Source organism: Syngnathus typhle, linkage group LG4, assembly GCF_033458585.1.
Source record: "Syngnathus typhle isolate RoL2023-S1 ecotype Sweden linkage group LG4, RoL_Styp_1.0, whole genome shotgun sequence".
Lineage (NCBI taxonomy): Eukaryota > Metazoa > Chordata > Actinopteri > Syngnathiformes > Syngnathidae > Syngnathus > Syngnathus typhle.
Window position 1 is genome coordinate 19,774,078 of NC_083741.1, and position 18,940 is coordinate 19,793,017.

General features: G+C 45.8%; 1 protein-coding gene across 9 annotated transcripts in view; it reads left to right on the forward strand.

Moving 5' to 3' along the window:
* The window catches only part of chd9 (chromodomain helicase DNA binding protein 9), a 43,350-nt gene that overhangs the window by 20,334 nt on the left and 4,076 nt on the right, over positions 1–18,940 (forward strand). For 6 of the 9 annotated variants that reach the window (XM_061275662.1, XM_061275663.1, XM_061275669.1 and 3 more), the window contains 30 exons: positions 1,599–1,701; positions 3,297–3,443; positions 4,071–4,139; positions 4,220–4,275; positions 4,568–4,685; positions 4,890–4,976; positions 5,419–5,556; positions 5,810–5,931; positions 6,875–7,118; positions 7,793–7,969; positions 8,104–8,247; positions 9,342–9,597; positions 9,674–9,884; positions 9,958–10,153; positions 10,697–10,891; positions 11,007–11,192; positions 11,272–11,382; positions 12,088–12,287; positions 12,390–12,589; positions 12,669–12,828; positions 14,369–14,458; positions 14,901–15,004; positions 15,114–15,231; positions 15,312–15,369; positions 15,800–15,848; positions 15,943–16,216; positions 16,452–16,657; positions 16,903–17,754; positions 18,045–18,214; positions 18,285–18,509. In XM_061275662.1, coding sequence (XP_061131646.1) covers positions 1,599–1,701; positions 3,297–3,443; positions 4,071–4,139; positions 4,220–4,275; positions 4,568–4,685; positions 4,890–4,976; positions 5,419–5,556; positions 5,810–5,931; positions 6,875–7,118; positions 7,793–7,969; positions 8,104–8,247; positions 9,342–9,597; positions 9,674–9,884; positions 9,958–10,153; positions 10,697–10,891; positions 11,007–11,192; positions 11,272–11,382; positions 12,088–12,287; positions 12,390–12,589; positions 12,669–12,828; positions 14,369–14,458; positions 14,901–15,004; positions 15,114–15,231; positions 15,312–15,369; positions 15,800–15,848; positions 15,943–16,216; positions 16,452–16,657; positions 16,903–17,754; positions 18,045–18,214; positions 18,285–18,509 — 5,266 coding nt within the window. The remainder of the gene's footprint in view (positions 1–1,598; positions 1,702–3,296; positions 3,444–4,070; positions 4,140–4,219; positions 4,276–4,567; positions 4,686–4,889; positions 4,977–5,418; positions 5,557–5,809; positions 5,932–6,874; positions 7,119–7,792; positions 7,970–8,103; positions 8,248–9,341; positions 9,598–9,673; positions 9,885–9,957; positions 10,154–10,696; positions 10,892–11,006; positions 11,193–11,271; positions 11,383–12,087; positions 12,288–12,389; positions 12,590–12,668; positions 12,829–14,368; positions 14,459–14,900; positions 15,005–15,113; positions 15,232–15,311; positions 15,370–15,799; positions 15,849–15,942; positions 16,217–16,451; positions 16,658–16,902; positions 17,755–18,044; positions 18,215–18,284; positions 18,510–18,940) is intronic. The other 3 variants (XM_061275666.1, XM_061275667.1, XM_061275665.1) reach the window with 2 other exon arrangements.

An 18,940-nucleotide genomic window follows, 5' to 3' on the forward strand; every position in this document is an offset into this window, starting at 1 on the left:
TTCATTAGAGAGAAAAGTGTGGCTCCGTTCTTTTCGAGACATTTGTCTCGTTTTTAGGATGAACGCAGCTTGGCGAGCTTGCTAAAACAAATACTCTCCACACACTTCCTTGAGTAATGTAGTTGTTTGTGTTTCAGCGAGGAGGACGAAGGACCTTTAAAGGAAGTAAATGAGCGGCTAAAATAATGTGCAAACTAAAGAATCAATCTACCGTGTCAAAATGCACCGGAGTGAGAATACAGGTTGCCAGGAAGAAAGGGCACGAGGAGAGTTGTAAACTAAAATGTTGTCAGAAGAGTCACACAGTTATGATATGGGTAAGAGGAACGCGGAAGGTGAAAGAGGAGCTTATTAACTGATGCAGAAATTTTAAAATTAAATCATCAAGAAATTCAAATTAAGAAACAATTTACTTAGCATCACTTCCATGTGTATCTTCAGTCTTCTGAGTAGGCTGATTCTCTGCAACCTTTGTGGGTGTCACAGGCCAGTAGACTTTGCGTCACCCTGACTTGGCACATTTCTCAACGTCAAGGGCCCACAAACAAGCATGCGCTGGCTGGTCAGTGTTGCCTTTTGCACAGGAAGTGATGTCATTGGCGGGGCTGTAAAACCCCGGCTATCGAGGGCACGTTGCTTGGCAACCATAATGTGTCATTGTCAGAGGGTTTGTGAAACGTTATATCATGAGCATGGGAAGGGGAGGGGCCGACGGAAAGAGGAGGCAGCTCTTTATAGCACTGCACCGTGGCAGGACGAGGCTTTTTTTTTTTGCCATAACCAGACAATCCAGTGACAATATTCTAGAGCCACCATATTGCGAGTGATTCCTGCAACCTTGGCTTGCAAAAGGGACACAGAAAAACGTGATAACAAATTAGCTATGTCGACCCCCCCCATCCATGCAAACAGAAGCACATCAAACAACAAAAAGAACAGGCAGGTTCACATTTCCTCCTCTGTTGGTCTTTTGTTTGAGTTGACGTGTGGCAACACGGTACAATTAACCCACACCATCCACCCCCACCATGCACACATGCGCACTAGAGGAGCTGAAATATTCGCCAGTGTCTCTGCCTTTTTTTAATATAAGGTACTTTCCAGCCTTTTTTTTATGTCAAGGTACCATTGTAAAAAAAAAAAAAAAAAATCGGGATATGGCACACCACTAAGCAGAATCGTCGCAAGAAATCTATTGACAGAAATAATGATGATCGTTTTGATTTTTCTATTTGGTTGTATGAGTTGCAATATGTGGAAACAGGTGAATTTGACTTTCGGGGAAGTACGGCGCTTTATTGCACCTTTGACACTGCCTGCAGAAGAACCTCTTTTTTTCCCACTTTTCTTTGCCAATAACCTGTTATTTTTCTCCCTTGAGCGGTTGTGCGAAGGCTGTTAGATTTTCCCGAAAAAGGAAAAAGCGGTACTTAACTGAAGTGTGTTTTTTGACAAATACAAAGCTTGCGGAGGATCTGATAGTGAAAACAGTCTTTTAAATCTCGAGAGCTAGAGAATAGCTTGCCACTTAACAGATATAGCAATGAAGACATGGAAGGTCTTTTTTCTCATTACGGTTGTTGTTTTTCTTCCCTTAGGAAAATTGTCATCAAGATTGGAAAGAAGAAGAAGCGAAAGCCCGAGTCTTCTGAAGAGGAGTCGGATGATGACCCTCCGCCTCGACACACTTCCAGAGACTCGGTAAGAACTGAGATTATGATGAAAACCATTGCAGATGGGGCTATATTTTGTATAACCTGGTATAACCACAGGTGGTATATAACCTGGTATATAAAAGTATAACCACTTTTAGTTTCCGTACACTTGATCCCTCCTTCTGTGGCTTTGAGTGGGGTTATAGACTGAAAACAAACTCTTGTCTGGTTGTTTTTTTTAATATTTTGGGTTCTAGCTATGCAAAAACAGAAATGTGGAAACAGTGCAAGTGTTTCTGTCTTAGTCTTAGAGATCTGAAAAAAGTTTCAAAATGCTCTGTTGCCGTCGTAGTTAGCCACTTTTTTTTTTACTCCTATTGTATTTAGTTCCCTTTTCAGTTAGTGTTACAAGAGTAGTTCCACATAAAGAACACAACTGACTGAATTCATTTTCCATTAATGTCGCGAAATGATGCAGAAACTATGCTAATTGCTAAGCTAAACTAAGTGTTTGTAAAGCACTTTGCTTATGGTGAAATTATTGTATTGTATGTATTTCACATAAGACGGGGTTCAAACAAACCAATTTGTTTAACATCGTAATCATTGATTTGATCACATACGATTTCTTTTGATGCTATCAATGAAGTCAAAGCAATGACAACAGCACTTTCTCACAGAATAGAGGAAAGAATGTGCTGACAGTGGGATTTAGATCTTCAGCTTTTTTAATTTAATTTTATTAATTAACCGAAGCAACCAACATGCAGTCTTTCAATGCAATCCCTCCCCCCCCCCCCGACTTTTGCTACCCAAAGAACGAAAAGAAATCAGACACATCTGTTGAATTTCGCAACATGATATGGTGTCATCTTCCTTTCATGACTTCCTCCTTATCTAAACATTTTCTTCACATTGCTCGCAATGTACCCAATCCAAATAAATAAATAAAAACATGTTTTAGGTCAATACTGTTGACACTATTGTTGAGTACTAATTTGCATTTGCATCGTTGCGAATGGACGACATTCTGCTCGACTCGGTCATTTTGTCACAGTCTGTGATGGGATTGACTTCTGGTCAGTTTAGTTGGAGATGTGAGGGGTTGACGTTTCCGCAGAAGAATTTTATTGTTTCACCAAGCTAATTAACTTTGTCTCAGTGGCATTTCTTTTTAATTAACAACATATTATGAGCAGGGTCATGCGACTTGCGTGTTGATGCGGCAAGCCGTCACCCACGCGTATGTTATTTATAAATATTACACCCAGGAAGGTTCTCAGGTACCTTTTTTTTGGTCACATTTATTGTTTATTCATAGTAACTTTGGGATAATGAGAAGCTAAGTTGTCACATGGTAAGAAAATATCAATATTGTTGTTCATTAAATTGTTTATTATATACAGTGAAACCTCTGAAGTCCATCCAGGGACGCTGAGCCAAATAAAAAAAAAGCAATAAAAAGCTGTCTCCATTTTAAATTGAAGCCGAAATTTACAAGTACAACTTAACATTAAATAATTGTTAGACAAAATCAGTTAAACAACAGTATTGTAAACGCTAACAATTGACGCACTAACAAATGGCAAGATCGATCAATAACGGTTATACATCATTTTTTTCTTCCTTTTTTCTTTTAAGAAGAGACGCTCCAATCGTCAGGTGAAGAGGAAGAAATATGCCGAGGAGCTGGAGGCCAAACTGTCAGACGAGGACGGCAAAGTGATCGTCAAAGCCAAGAAGGCCAACGTGGTGGCCTCCAAGCAGCCTGCAGTGCAGCTTTTTGTGGTGAGCGCCTGTGACGTCTATCACCAAAACAATTATACTTTTTCACATTCCGAACTGTCATACAAGTGTAAAGATTAACTACCTTTAAGAGCAAAGTAAACTCAACTACTCCCCAGTTGATGTCAATTGCTAGAGGCAAGTAAATTTTGCGTGTGATGCTTTTTAGCATTTTAACCGTCACACGAGTGTAAAATCTGGATAAGTACCAAAAAGAAGTCAAACAATGCACTCTTTGACATGATGTGAGGGGAGCACATTGCTGATGGCAATCAACCTAAGGCACCCCATTTTAAAACTCATAAACAATAAGTTGATCGCCGGAGATAAAGCTAGCGTAAAATTAACTCCACGCATCAATGACATAAGGTTCAAAGGGAGGAGTGAGCAAGTCAACTTGATAGTGAAACTATTTGGGGAGTTTCTGCTTTTATTAGGAGCTCAATTCCATGGCACAATGTTACAACCCCCCATCAATTATTAATAGTCCAAAATCACAATTTCGCTCATGGGTTTTTTACGAGCGCCGTGATTTATGGCTGCTTCTAAGTGTAGATTCCCGATATAGAAACAAAGTCTCTCAGAAGTCCAGCATGAGCACTCACCGTTTTCTCTCGCCGTCGTCTTTAGGAAAACCCCAGTGAAGAAGACGCCGCCGTGGTGGACAAAATCATGTCCTCTCGTGTTGTCAAGAAGGAGGTAGCCATCGCTTTTTCGCTCTTGACCCGCTGTGATGTGTTTGTTGTCCGTGCGGTAAATTGTAAATCTACTCTGTGTAGGTATCCCCAGGCGTGCTGGTTGAAGTGGAAGAATTTTTTGTCAAGTACAAAAACTAGTAAGTTCTTCTTGTTGTTATTATTAGCCGATATGTAAAACAATATTTTTATCATTGCTGTTCAATGAAAGGATTTTTTTGTTTTGTACCAATCTAATGTTCTTTAATCAAAAAGTGTGAACAAGTCCGATTTGAGATTTGTTTTCATTTCACTTAAAACGTGTTGCTTTAGGTGGATTGTATACTTAACGTGATGAAACTAATAATCGGGATCATGAGGATCTCATTGTGACATTTTTATCTGGTTTCATCTCTATAATTACGACGTGCGTGTGTTTACGTGTGCGCGCAGCTCCTACCTCCACTGCGAGTGGGCCACGGAGGGCCAGCTGGAAAAGGACAAGCGGATCCAGCAGAAGATCAAACGCTTCAAGATGAAACAGGCACAGCGGGCACTTTTCTTCGCCGACGTAAGGCGACATACACTCAAATGCGCGTGCGTGCGTGCGTTACCTGCCGCATGCTTGACTACAGTAGGAAGCAAGCGTGTGTAGGTTGAGAAGCATCTTCACTTGCTGGGTGGGCGAACACATCTGTGTTTGCCTGTTGACTCCAGATGGCGAGTAGGCGCTGCGGTTGATTTGATCCCTTTGTCTCCCTCTTGTGATTCCCAGATGGAAGAAGAGCTCTTCAACCCGGACTATGTCGAGGTGGACCGTGTGCTCGAGGTGTCGTATTGCGAAGACAAAGACACAAGAGAGGTAAAGTGAGTCTTTAAAAAAAGTATTTGGAGAGATTAAATAGTCGTACCAGTAAACTGGGCCAACGTTTCGAACTGCCAGATTATAGCGCCAACTACTGCTAAGGAGGATGTACTTAATGTAGTATCGGTGGCTGGTATCGGCAGCCCCCACGAGTACAGATAACTTAAAATACTGCTGGTATGGGTATTCTCGCATGGCTAGTCAGCACCTATCTATTCATCGAGTTGTCATGATAGGAAATATTCACACTCTTCTATCTGTATTCAGCCGTCACCTCTGCCAGTTTTATCTTCGACATCTTTGTGGCTTATATTCTCTCTACTCAAGCACCGTCTTTTGTGCTTGACGAGAGAGGCCCAAGGCCACGCTAATGGGCTCCCTGACGGGCCTTTTTGTCAGCACGATGAAAGCGCTCACTTTCCTGCGTGTCTGCCCGTAGGAAGTGGTCTACTACCTGGTGAAGTGGTGCTCCCTGCCCTACGAGGACAGCACCTGGGAGCTGAAGGACGACGTGGATCAGAGCAAAATAGAGGAGTTCGAGCAGCTGCAGGCGGCCAAGCCGGACTCACGCAGAGTGGTGAGACAGCGTGCAGGATTTTTGGATCAATTCAAGGGAACATCGGTTCGGGCTTCTATTTGGATAGCTTATTATAAGACTTTCTTTATCAGGCTGCAATTAATTACAAGTAATCTGACTTGGACCGTTTGCAGTTTATTCTAATATATTGTCCATTATTCAATTCTCTTACGTTGTTCTAAATCATCAAAGGTTTTATGCCATGCCAAAGTAAAAGAGATATCATTATGCGTTGCAATGCAACCCCCTGCAGGATCGGCCCCCAGCCAACCTATGGAAGAAGAGGGATCAATCGCGGCAATACAGGAACGGCAACAGCCTCAGGGACTACCAGCTGGAGGGGGTCAACTGGCTGCTCTTTAACTGGTACAACAGGTCAGTTTCAAGCGTCAGACTGTTTACACGCTTCAGTAGATGCTGCTGTTTTGGTTAGTTAAATGAAGTAAAGGTTTTACCAAAATGTCTAAGTTCTATTTAGAGAAAAGAAGCCCACCCAGATAGTATGCATATCAACATTTTGCTGATTGCCAACATTTGAAAATAGTGTCAAGAAATGTATGATTAATTTGCCTGCCATGATTGTATTGCCTGTGTGTGGGCCCTAATCTTGTGATTTGGCTCACCGTCCAAATCCTCAAAACAAATAAATCCCAAGGAACTCCTATATAAACATTGGAACTCACACCATATATACTGATAATAAACATTTGTTGTTGCTTGAATTTAATATTGCTTGCAGAGAACTGAATTGACTCCTGCTAGGAAAAATGTTGACGTAGACATCCCATTGAATATAGATTCAGACATCTGATAATAAATATTAAATTACATTTTCTGTTGGGTTGTTGCTGCACCGTGTCCCCGCTCTCATTTGGGGATTGCGGCATTTCCTCATTTCCGTATCATGCTTTTTCAGTTTTCGCCCACTGTCGAAAAAGGAAGCCGGCGCAACACACCTGGAGCACACACTCCATTATGCTTGCGTTACAATTGAGCGCACAGGAGCATTGCGTTCCCACGCGCAGCCATTTGTCAGCAGCAGGGAGGCTTCTTGAGTAGTGTGTTAGCCCCATCCTCTGGATAGCTGTGTAAATGCTACATAAAGGAGCTTGTGATTATTTATGCTCCTCTCTTTAATCTTTTAATATCATCGGCTTTGTTGTTATTTTTAACTCCTCATGTGTTGTAATACAATAATCCTACACTCACTTCGTCTTTCTTATTGGAATGGTTTATGGAATGATTTCTATTGATAATTGGAGCAAATGATTTTACGCTATGCTAACAAACGCTGACAAGTCTTTCACGTCATCCTTAGGCGAAACTGCATACTGGCTGACGAGATGGGCCTGGGCAAGACCATCCAGTCCATCACCTTCCTGGAGGAGATCTACCGCGTGGGCATCAAGACGCCTTTCCTCATCATCGCCCCGCTTTCCACCATCGCCAACTGGGAGCGCGAGTTCCGCACGTGGACGCACCTGAACGTCATCGTGTACCACGGCAGTGTTGTCAGCAGGCAGATGCTGCAGCAGTACGAGATGTACTTCAGGGACGCGCAGGTAATTATGAGCCCTGTTTAAGGATGTCACTTGCATACCAGATGGCTTGGAAGCTGGTAACATTTTTACAGTTTTTCCACAACTTTTTCACTCAAACGACCTTGAAGTGAGTCAAATGGACCAACAATCACTTGCAGTGAAAAGCAAACAAAACAAATCATTTCATGTGTTCTATGGTGTGCCTGAATCTATTCTTATGTGCCTCTGTGACCAGTTCAGGGTGGATTAAGGTGATTATGCTGCTGACACACCTCAGACTGGCACTTGCCCAGCATTTGAGCTGCGACAATGTCAGTCTTGTAATGGCTTAGCATTCCCGGTAACAGAGAAAGATGTTGAGGAGCAGTGATGTCAGCACAGCCTCTGGCGGGGAGGGATGGAGGAGGGTACTCACTCAGCCCCTCTCGGGCTTGTCTGATGTGCGAAGGAGGCTGATGTATAATCGTGTGGGGCTCCGGAGGCCGGTTGTCAAGGCGATGGTAACAAATGCAGAGGCGGAATGAGTCGACGGTTACCGTGCGTGCTGACAAATAAACAATCCTGTAGGTGGAAGGAGGATAGGTGGGGGGGTTAAGTCTCTCCTGTGGCCAAAATAGAATTGAAATATGTCAAATTAGCTTCCAACTAAAAGGGATGACTGCTCCTATCTAATGTTTTTCTTTTGTTGCTTTAAGGGTCGCGTGTTGCGAGGCGCCTACAAGTTCCAGGCAGTCATCACCACATTCGAGATGATCCTGGGAGGCTGTCCGGAGCTCAATGCCATCGAGTGGCGCTGTGTCATCATCGACGAAGCGCACCGCCTCAAGAACAAGAACTGCAAGCTGCTGGAAGGCTTCAAGCTCATGAGCCTGGTAGGCCGCTCTTTCCATGTGACTTCCTTTCACCTTATCACATCAACCAAAAAGCAACAGAGTTAACTGTTGAGAATGTACATCTCTAAGTCATCCCTAACATATGTTTGCGGCTTTGCTTCTGTGTTTGTCAGGAGCACAAGGTACTGCTGACGGGCACTCCTCTCCAAAACACAGTGGAGGAACTCTTCAGCCTATTGCACTTCCTGGAGCCGGCACGTTTCCCGTCGGAAAACACCTTCATGCAGGAGTTTGGAGACCTCAAGACTGAAGAACAGGTGAGCTCGGGATTTCAGTGCCTGGACAGCCACCACTTTGATGTTAATGTCAACCAGTCCAGACTAGAATATGGAGTTTATGTCTAACTAGGTCACGGTGTTATGTTGTAACCAACACACTACTGACGTCTGTATCAACACAGTGTGTCCGAATGGAATTAAAGCTAAAAGGAGCCGTGGATGATCTCACTATAAACATTCGTATCCTATTAGGAGTCTTGACCAAATGAGCCCTGATTGGAAGCAGAATAGGAAATGGCTGTTTGAAATCTACAGTAAATGGCCAACTTCCTCTTCAATCCCATCATCACATTGGAACGGCAACTGAGGCAATGGAAACATTTCTATATATGTAGGCTGACTGTCCAAACTTACAATACCATAACAATTATTAAGGTTTTGTGATTGTGACAGTTAGGCCCCGAGACCGGATTAATTTCCATTATTTTAAATCAAATAAAAATCTAATTGCACTTTATTTCCATCACCCAGATTATAGTGAGGCCTTCTTAAAGCTCCTGTTTATAGACAAATGTGTATGTGTGTGTGAGGGGGGGGGGGGGACCTCATGAAATGAGTAATTAGCGAACTTAACTGAATATTGATTTTGGTAAGGGAGATCCGTCTCTGTTGGCTGTCCCTGCAAGGCTTTTTTAAAATTGATCACTTCAAAAGACTTGTTTATATGCATGTTGGTGACGATGTATGTGTGTGTGTGCGTGTGTGTGCGTGTGTGTGCATGTGTGTGTCTCGATAGTTTCTGGAAAGTGGAAAAACAGGTCTCATATGTTGTTGAGCTAACAGCAGACAGCAGTGAACATTTTCGCTCCTGTGTGTTTTCCCCCCTTTCAGTCAATTATTTGCGTGGCTTTTGTTTGCGATCGAGACTGAGCTTCTGCACAATAACACACACATCACAGTGCAGTCATACCTTTTTCTCACTTTTCTTATTTCTTTTATATTACAGTGAACAGATGTAATTTATTAAACAAAAATCTGAATGAAAGTGAAATGTTGACAGTTTAATCAGGACTACCGTCCAAATTTGGTCTGTAAATACATCACTGCCATGTTTCTTTGGGGGTGGTCAACAGGTCCAGAAGCTGCAGGGCATCCTTAAGCCAATGATGCTGCGTCGCTTGAAGGAAGATGTGGAGAAGAAGCTGGCGCCCAAAGAGGAGACCATCATCGAGGTGGAGCTCACCAACATTCAAAAGAAGTACTATCGTGCCATCCTGGAGAAGAACTTCTCCTTCCTGGCCAAGGGAGCGGGCCAGGCAAACATGCCCAACCTGGTCAACACTATGATGGAATTGAGGAAGTGCTGCAACCATCCCTACCTCATCAAAGGTAAGACTGAATCTCACAAAAGAATTTCTACACAACATCTGGGCCCTACAGCTAATGCTATTTGTGTTCTTTTCAGGGGCAGAAGAGAAAATCCTGGAGGACTTCAGGGAGGTTTATAGCCCGGCTGCCTTGGACTTCCACTTGCAAGCCATGGTGCAGTCTGCCGGGAAGCTGGTCCTCATCGACAAACTGCTGCCCAAGATGAAAGCCGGCGGGCACAAGGTGCTCATTTTCTCCCAAATGGTGCGCTGCTTGGACATCTTGGAAGACTACCTCATACAGAGAAGGTACCTGCTCAGAGACACCATTTCGCAGCTCGAGGAATCAAATGACTTAACCCACCTAATTGACCCTTTGCAGGTACTTGTACGAGCGGATAGACGGTCGCGTTCGTGGAAACTTGCGACAGGCGGCCATCGACCGCTTCAGCAAGCCCGACTCGGACCGCTTCGTGTTTCTACTGTGCACGCGAGCCGGTGGCCTGGGGATCAACCTCACGGCGGCGGACACCTGCATCATTTTTGACTCAGACTGGAATCCGCAGAACGACCTCCAGGTAGCGCTTGCGTGGAAACACATGATATCAAATCATGTTATGCAAATATTTTTATTTATTTAGCTGTTGAAATAGTAGATACTAATGACTCTAAGAATGGTTTTGAATTCTATTAAGAGAATAATTCAAATATTTTTAAGCAAATCTTCCTATGATTCAGGTCAACAATCATTCACCGCTTTACAAGCGACCAAATGTCTTGCAATTCCTTTGTGCCTAATGGGGAGGTTTGTTCAAAAAACATTCAAATTTAATTGATGACATGGAAATATGATGCATGTCATTTGCATCGACTATTGAACTCAGGAAAATCTGAGAAAAATATTTGTTGCGTAATAATCTGGGAAATGGTGTATTCTTTAAATAATGTGACCTATAACAATCATATCAGAGCTTTCATGCTGGTCCCCATTTATGGGTACGCGTACTTTAAATTATAGGACTTACTTTAAATAAAAATTTTCTTTGGACTCATGGAAACTCCAGTTTGAGAAGCAGCGCTTTACGCATTCTTCTATTGTTTGCATCCCTGCCTCCTCATAGGCGCAGGCACGTTGCCATCGGATTGGTCAGAACAAAGCGGTGAAGGTGTACCGCCTGATCACCAGGAACTCGTACGAGCGAGAGATGTTTGACCGCGCCAGCCTCAAACTGGGTTTGGACAAAGCTGTGTTGCAAAGCATGAGCGGCCGCGACAACAGCCTGGGAGGAGGTGCAGCAGGAGGCACTGGGGGAGGGGTGAGTCATGAGAATTTAGTTTGAATGACTAATGAAAATTAAACTTCATTTAAGTGTGCAATGGAAAATTGCAGATTTTCATCAACACCAGGAACATTGAAAATTGTAATTCCAGGCGGTCCAGCAACAGTTATCCAAAAAGGAGATTGAGGATCTCCTTCGACGCGGAGCCTACGGCGCCATCATGGACGAGGAGGACGAGGGGGCCAAGTTTTGCGAGGAGGACATTGACCAGATCCTCCAACGGCGAACCAAGACCATCACTATCGAGTCCGAGGGCCGAGGGTCCACCTTTGCCAAGGTGGCGTGACACGCCTAGACATGTGTAGACGAATTGATACCTAATTTGATCGCTAAGATTGTCTGATGTCATCTTCCAGGCCAGTTTTGTAGCATCCGGGAACCGCACAGACATCTCGCTGGATGACCCCAACTTCTGGGACAAGTGGGCGAAAAAGGCCGACATCGACATGGAAATGGCCAATGGCAGAGTAAGTATACTTCTGTTACAGCACATCAAATAGAGGTCAGTGAGCCACTTGGGGCTTGGATTTTTAGGCTGGAATTTTTTAGCTCATTTCCATGAGATTTAAAAAAATAATAATAATGAAAACCTTCTAATCTGATTGTATTCAAGGGGTTAAGTTAGTACAACTCCTGGTCTGACAATTTCATTCATAGTCATTAGTGCAATTCTGCCTGCCGCATGTGACACACTGTGATCTGCGTAAGAATTGAATCGAAATATAATTGGGTGACTTAGTGTTGAATTGCTATGAATAAAAAATACAATCCTTGCTTTTATTGCCTTTATGGACACTGTGGGCCTTTTAAATATGACACATTAGAGGTTTGCCCATTATTAAACCAGCAATATCATTTCCTACAGCACGTTAGTGAAGTATTATCAAGGTTACCCCTCATTTTAATCAACGAAGGAACGAGTCAACCTAGGCCAACTACCAGTGAATTTTATGTTGCATTTAATGTTTGTATTATTTTGGTATTGTTATCATTACACATGGGCAATTTGGTTACATGTGCATGCGGGTTGTATAAAGATTATACTGTTAAAAAAAATTACACACAGGCATTAAATTGTAATTAGACGCTTGATGTCATATTGATGTAGCTGATGCATCTGCGCTTGCCCTTACTGTTAAAAAACAATCTCAACGTTCTCGTCACGCCTACAGAACAGCCTGGTTATCGACACGCCCCGCGTCAGGAAGCAGACGCGGCCTTTCAGCTCCACCAAGGATGAGTTGGCGGAGCTGTCCGAGGGCGAGAGCGACAGCGACGACACCAAACCCAAAGTCAGACGAGCCCACGAGCGGCCTAACAGCTACGGACGCACAGAATGCTTCCGCGTGGAGAAGAATCTGCTAGTATACGGGTATGCCAATTAACTTTAGACTGCTCCAAAAATATTATCCGATGAGTTTCATTAGGGTTGAGGTCAGGGGATGATCGGAGCCTTCCTTTTATCGTTATTCAGGTGGGGCCGCTGGAAGGACATCCTCAACCACGGTCGTTTTAAGAAGCAGCTGACCGACTGGGACGTGGAGTCCATCTGCAGAGCGCTGCTGGCTTACTGTTTGGTACACTATCGTGGCGATGATAAAATCAAAGGCTTCATGTGGGATCTGATTGCACCCGCCGAAGACGGCCGCACTAAGGAGCTGCAGAATCACTTGGGTATGTGAACCCCTTCACACCTATGAATCAAAGAGACCCGGGATTGAATTTAAACCTTGTGATCCTTCGCCGCCGCCAGGTCTGTCCGCGCCTGTTCCTCGGGGCCGCAAGGGCAAGAAGATGAAGACCCAGTCCAGCTCGTTTGACATCCACAAGGCTGAGTGGTTACGGAAGCACAACCCGGAGCATATACTCCAGGACGACGGCTACAAGAAACACCTCAAGCATCACTGTAACAAGTAGGTCACACTTTGATGTTTAAAACAGTACTGGATATCTCAAAATGGGACAAAAAGAGGTTGTTTTTTTGGTATGGATTTCATTTCATTCAGCCCCACAAGCACTTAATCGAGTCAAAATGCTGTCAAAAAGTCATCTGTTGTAGCTGTCAATTTGTTTTACCGTAAAGCGGCCGATGAGTCGCGTATCCGAACAGGCAATTAATTGCAGCAGAGTAGTCACATCTCCAAGTTGCGTCGAAGCAGTTGAGTAGCCGTGTCTGTCAGTATTCTAGAAGCCACGTCTTTAAGTGTTGCATTAGTTGAGCGCTGAATTGCTTGCATCTTCCTCATAGTCAATAAAGGAAATGCGGTCAAATGCAAATAGAATGTACTCCGCGCTCTTTTGGCCACGCACCCGGGTAATGACGAGCCACTCTAAAACACGCCGCTGATTCATTATCAGACGCAGCAAGCGGTTGAGTGATGGAAATCTTAATGAGACTTCAGGCTTGCCTAATGGCCGCCATGTATCACCCTTACTCGCAGACAGAGGGAGAAAGGAGGGTGGCTGCCAAAGAGACAAAAGCCAAATAGATGTTGAAACTGTGCTGCATTTTCCATGGAAAGTTCCCCTTTGTTTGCGAGTCCAACCGTGTTGAATCCAGCCTTTGTCCAATTTGTGGCGTGCAATTTTTGCTGACTATGACGTTTTCCCCTCCGGAGGACGCTCCCCGGCGTTCAATAGAAGCCAGAGCGAGGAGTGACATGTCACGCTTAAGCGCTCTTGTTGTCACTTGCGGCGTCTCCTCCCGCTCGTGTTGCTTCCGGCTTGGGCCGGTGCCTGCGAACAGAGCCCAGAGGGATTCCTCGCATGCCAGCCGGCTGTGTCACGCAACTCAGCTGGCTCGTCGCGTAACGAGCGAGTGGCGGCGTGCAATTTTTTTTTGCCTGTGCGTGCTTGTGTGTGTGTCTGAGCGAGCGAGCGAGTGAGTGAGTCACACTGCACGCACTTGCGTGGAACCTGGAAAGGAGTGATGACAGGTGCGGTGGAGCAGCGGAGCAGCTGCTTCACTCACACAGGAGTGTGGAGGGAGGGTGGGCGGGCGTAGCCTACTTTGCATAAGTTCTTTTTTCCTACCCCCTCTTGCCAGGAAACATGTTGAGCTAAAATGTATAACATGGCTGTTGTGCGGTTCCTCTGTTCCTCTATGGCAGCTTTAGTTTTGTTCTGTTCACAACTGTGGGTGCGCGTGCGTGTGTGTCTGAATCCCTGTTCACTCTTCCTCCCTGTTGCTGTTCCTGCACGACAACATTGTCCAGTAATTTGTCTTTCTGTTTGTGGGTTTTCTTGTTTTTATGCAACACAACATTTTAGTTTTCCTCCACCATTTTATCCATAAAAAAGAAATCTGTATTGAGGATTGACGGCGCATTGTTTCATTTAGTGTCCATTGTGTTCAACCAGACGGTTTGTGTAAGCGCGTGTGTGTGTGCAGTCTGCACAATTGTGCAAGGTCAGGGCTTTTTCTTTTCTAAGCGGCGGCTTTTCTGCGCGCAGGGTGTTGCTCCGGGTCAGAATGCTGTACTACCTGAAACAAGAGGTGATAGGCGAGGAGGCCCAGAACGTTCTGAACAACGTGGATGCTAGGTGAGTACACTGTTTGACCGTGAAATTGATGTTATAAATAATTGATGAAGAGAGACTAATTGCATAGCAACAGTATATGATTAATAATTTCCACACCTGAACCTGCTCTGAAAATCGCAATCTTTGTGTAATAATCACATTTGATTCATTTCATTAATGCTTTTACACGTGTCTGTCGTTCGGCTTTAATAACATAACACATTACACTCATTCATCAAATCACACATTTAACAACATCACGTAAAGCATAAGTGAGTACAAACTGAAATATTTACATGTCACAAAAAGAGGGTGTTGTTTTTGAACGTACCGATACAAACCTCAACCTGTTGAAGACTCACCAGCCAAATATTGAAGACAACTATTGAGCTCCACCTGCTGGAAATCTTTATAACTACATTACAAAAGCATCATCAAAACATCCTCTTTGTGACATCTCCAGTGACGTCAAGATCTGGGTGCCGGAGCCGGACCATTCGGAACTGCCGGCCTTGTGGTGGGACATCCTCTCTGACAAGTGTCTGCTACTGGGGGTCTACAAGCATGGTGAGCGACCGCCGCACAATATCAGAACCCTAAACCACAAGTGTGCAGCAGAGTTGCTTACTACTAGTCCACCCCTTTCTTAGACATCTTATGAGGATTATTATTACAGGTTATGAGAAGTACAACACCATCCGAGCGGACCCCGCGCTGTGCTTCCTAGACCGTGTTGGCCGACCGGACGACAAGGCCATCGCTGCCGAACAGAGGAGCAACGATTTCATGGACGGGTGGGTAGAAAACACCCTAAAAGTGCATCCACCATTCAACGATGCTTTGAAACTTAGACATTTTGGGCGCGTGTGTGTAGGGATGTGGACGATCCAGAGTACAAGCCCGCTCCAGCCCTGCTGAAGGACGACATGGAGGTAAACGTCAGACCCCGCCCGCCAAAGGCCAACGTTGTCTCCTTTTGAAAAGGCCGATCGATAATCAGACTGACAGAGATGAACAATTTCACTCTCAGCACTGACGTGGCGCTCACGCCTACTCTCATTACTCAGTCAAAGTAGTTCTTATGTTGTTTTTTTCCCACGATTTAAAACCTTTCCATGGTATTTTGTCTTGTCTGTGACATGCTTTGGTCAAAAGTCCCCTAAGGGCTAAAGAAAGGACCAATGGCCTGCACGCAATATGACATTAATTCCACAGCACAGTTATTGGTAATCACTCAAAACGTTACATTTGATGTGAAGTGTAGTAACTCTGGATACCAAATTATTTGTGTATAAATGATACAAAGTCGTTTTCTCCCCTTTAAAATGAGATGTTTAAAATAAAACACCAATTTCCCCATAGGATGACGCCTCTTCTCCCGGAGACTTGGTTGTCACTGACAACGCCGGAGGTAAGTATTAGTCACACATTAATCCTGCTCGTTGTCAGCATGTCTCGGAAATTCCACAGACATTAATTAGCTCAAACGCTTTTTCCTCTTCCAGACACGGGTTCGGGAGCAGCGGGTGCATACTGGCCCCCGTCCTCCTTGCTCACTGCCCGGCTGAGGCGTCTGATCACCGCCTCGCAGCGCTACACCAAGAGCCGTCAGATCCTGCAAATCCACCAAGTGCAGTCACAGTGCCACTCTCAGCTGGCCGCCATGATGTCGACGCCCCTCGGCCCGCCGCCGCCATCGGCGGCGATGCTGCTGCCGCCAGCGGTTCTCAGTGACCCGCTTAACCCCAAGATGGCTGCCAAGATTGAACGACAACAAAGGTGGGACAGAGTGATTGGTCCGCCCTGATTAATATTGTTAATCTGTGCACAGTAATGTATGTATTGTATGAACAGAAACTTCACACCCATAATTCAAAAGGTGCATTAACGTTTTGAAAATGTAAATTGGATATCATGATGATATTATGAGATTATTTACATTCTGAGATTTAAAATGAGTTCCCAAGACACTGCTGTGCAACTTGAAAAGCATTTTTATTTCCATTGTCAATAGATGGACCAGGCGGGAAGAAGCCGACTTCTACCGGGTGGTGTCCACCTTTGGCGTGGTCTTCAACCCGACGCTGGGCCGCTTCGACTGGACGAAATTTCGGGCAATGGCACGGCTGCACAAGAAGACAGACGAAAGCCTGCAGAAGTACCTGTGCGCCTTCGCTGCCATGTGCAGACGCGTTTGCCGCCTGCCGCCCAAAGAAGGAGGTCAGATGATATAGTATACACCTACAGTACAGTGCATAGTACGGCTTCAGTCACCGTGGCAACCGGGCCATAGCTCGGGTGTTGCAACTACGCAAGCTATTTATTTTCACACAGCCCAGTTTAAAGAAATAGGCAAGCCCCCACAAAGAAAGAAAATAAATCCTGATTTATTTTCTGTCAGTTAGCTTTAAAAAAAAAAAAAAAATTTCCCAACATGCTAACTTTACTCCCATCTGTTTGCCCAGACTCTGCGGTGGACCCATCCCTCAACATCCAGCCCATCACAGAGGAACGGGCGTCGCGCACCTTGTACCGGGTGGAACTGCTGCGCCAGGTGAGAGAGCAGGTCCTTTGCCACCCCTTGCTCTACGAGCGCCTGCCGCTGTGCCAGATCAGCTCCGACTTGCCCGCGTGGTGGGAGGTCGGCACCCACGACCGGGACCTGCTCATTGGCGCCGCCAAGCACGGGGTCAGCCGCACGGATTATCACATACTCCGAGACCCCGATTTGGGCTTCATGGCGGCCCAGCGCAGCTACAGTCAGACAAAAGCGGTGCCGCAACGGCAGTCGCTAGGCTTCACGCCCCTCCTTCAACCTCAGCACCAGGCAACGACCTCTGCTTCGGCAGTCCCGCCTCCCGCCCCGAGGGACTCGGAGACTGGCGGGGCTATCCCACAAGTGGAGCCCCCTTCAGAAGGGGAGGAAAACAGAGAGAAAGCAAAGGAGAACTGGAGTCCCGCCCTCGCAGCGGAGACCCCCACAGGAGTCGCCGAGGACAAACTCGACAGCGAGGGACTAATGGTGGCAGCAAGGACAAAGCCCCTCACACCCAACTCCTCAGAGAGAAAGCCCAAGAAGGCCAGCAAGAGGGGCCGCAGGGAGAGGCGGGCCTCAGGGGCCGAGTCGGACCGCTCGTCTTCCAGCTCTTCCTCGCGCTCCTCCTCATCTTCTTCGTCGTCCTCTTCGTCCTCGTCCCACACCGGGTCCAGCTCCTCTTCGTCTTCATCGTCCTGCTCCTCTGGCTCTTCGTCGTCATCCTCCTCTTCCTCTTCTTCGGATGACAGTGACAGCGAAGGAGAGGACGGGAAGAAGAAAGGTGAGCACTCAAGATGCAGACAGTGTTAGTCGGTAACAATCCAATGCTAAGATACGCTGGAATGCCAAAGGACGAAATAATTGACGACTGCGGCACATAGCAAACGACCCAAGCACCTGGCAGTTCTTGGAATCAGTGTTCATTGTCCCTTGAAAAAAAAAAAAATGGAACCGCTTTGGGGTGCCTGAAAACTAATAATTCCAAGAGGGTACTTATTTTTTGGTGCACAGTAACATTCTGTTCACTCTTCACACGTCAGCCATGAGAGAAAAAGTGTGTGCTGTTTCCAGTGCCTGCAGCCCCAAGCGTGAAGGGCTTCGACGAGGACAGCGTGGCGTCGTTAGGCACCGTGCACAACGATGCGCAAGACTCCCACGTTGCCCAGAACGGTGTCACCAACAGCGTGTCTCATCCCTTCCAGGCGGGAGGCTACATACTCGCTGCCTCCCACTGGCCGAAGGTGAGTCGCCGTGACGCTTATTGACGGACGACAGGCGCCATTTGCAATCTGACGATTTTGCAAAATTCAGGACCGGGTGATCATCAACCGTCTGGACAGCATATGCCAGGCGGTGCTGAAGGGCAAGTGGCCGGCCACACGGCGCGTCTACGAGCCCGGCGGCCCCGTGGCATCCTTCTACACCACCAAGCTTTTGGACAGCAGCCTGTGCGAGGACCCCTCGGCCTCGCCACAGGGGTCAAAGGTGACCGAGCATGTTGCAGAAAGCAAGGAATTCTCAGTCAAGCTGAACGATGTATGTTGATTTCTCCCCTCCTCGCTTCGTCCCCCCCCACTCCCGGCTCCTCCGCCGCCACGCTGAGCATGTCGCTCTGATTTTTCCGCTCTGTCTTTCCTTCGGGGCGTGGGTAGTTCTCGCAGCGGGATGAACGTAATTACTGCCCTTCCTCTCTTTTTCCTATGCGCTTACTTTAAAATAGCCCCCAAGGAGAACATTAGACCAACGTAAAAGGTTCCACAATCTCCTTTGCGCTTATAACACTTGGATTTCTCCTTGTTTGGCTTCCATTTACAGTCTGATTAATTCTGCCTACTTGGCACCGTCTTGTGTGCACTAATACACTTACAGTGGAACAGAAAAATAATATATATATCAAGCCGGTCTAAAAAGGTCATATTCTACAAAAACAAACCAACGGCATCACAAAACCTTTTGCTGTATAGGAA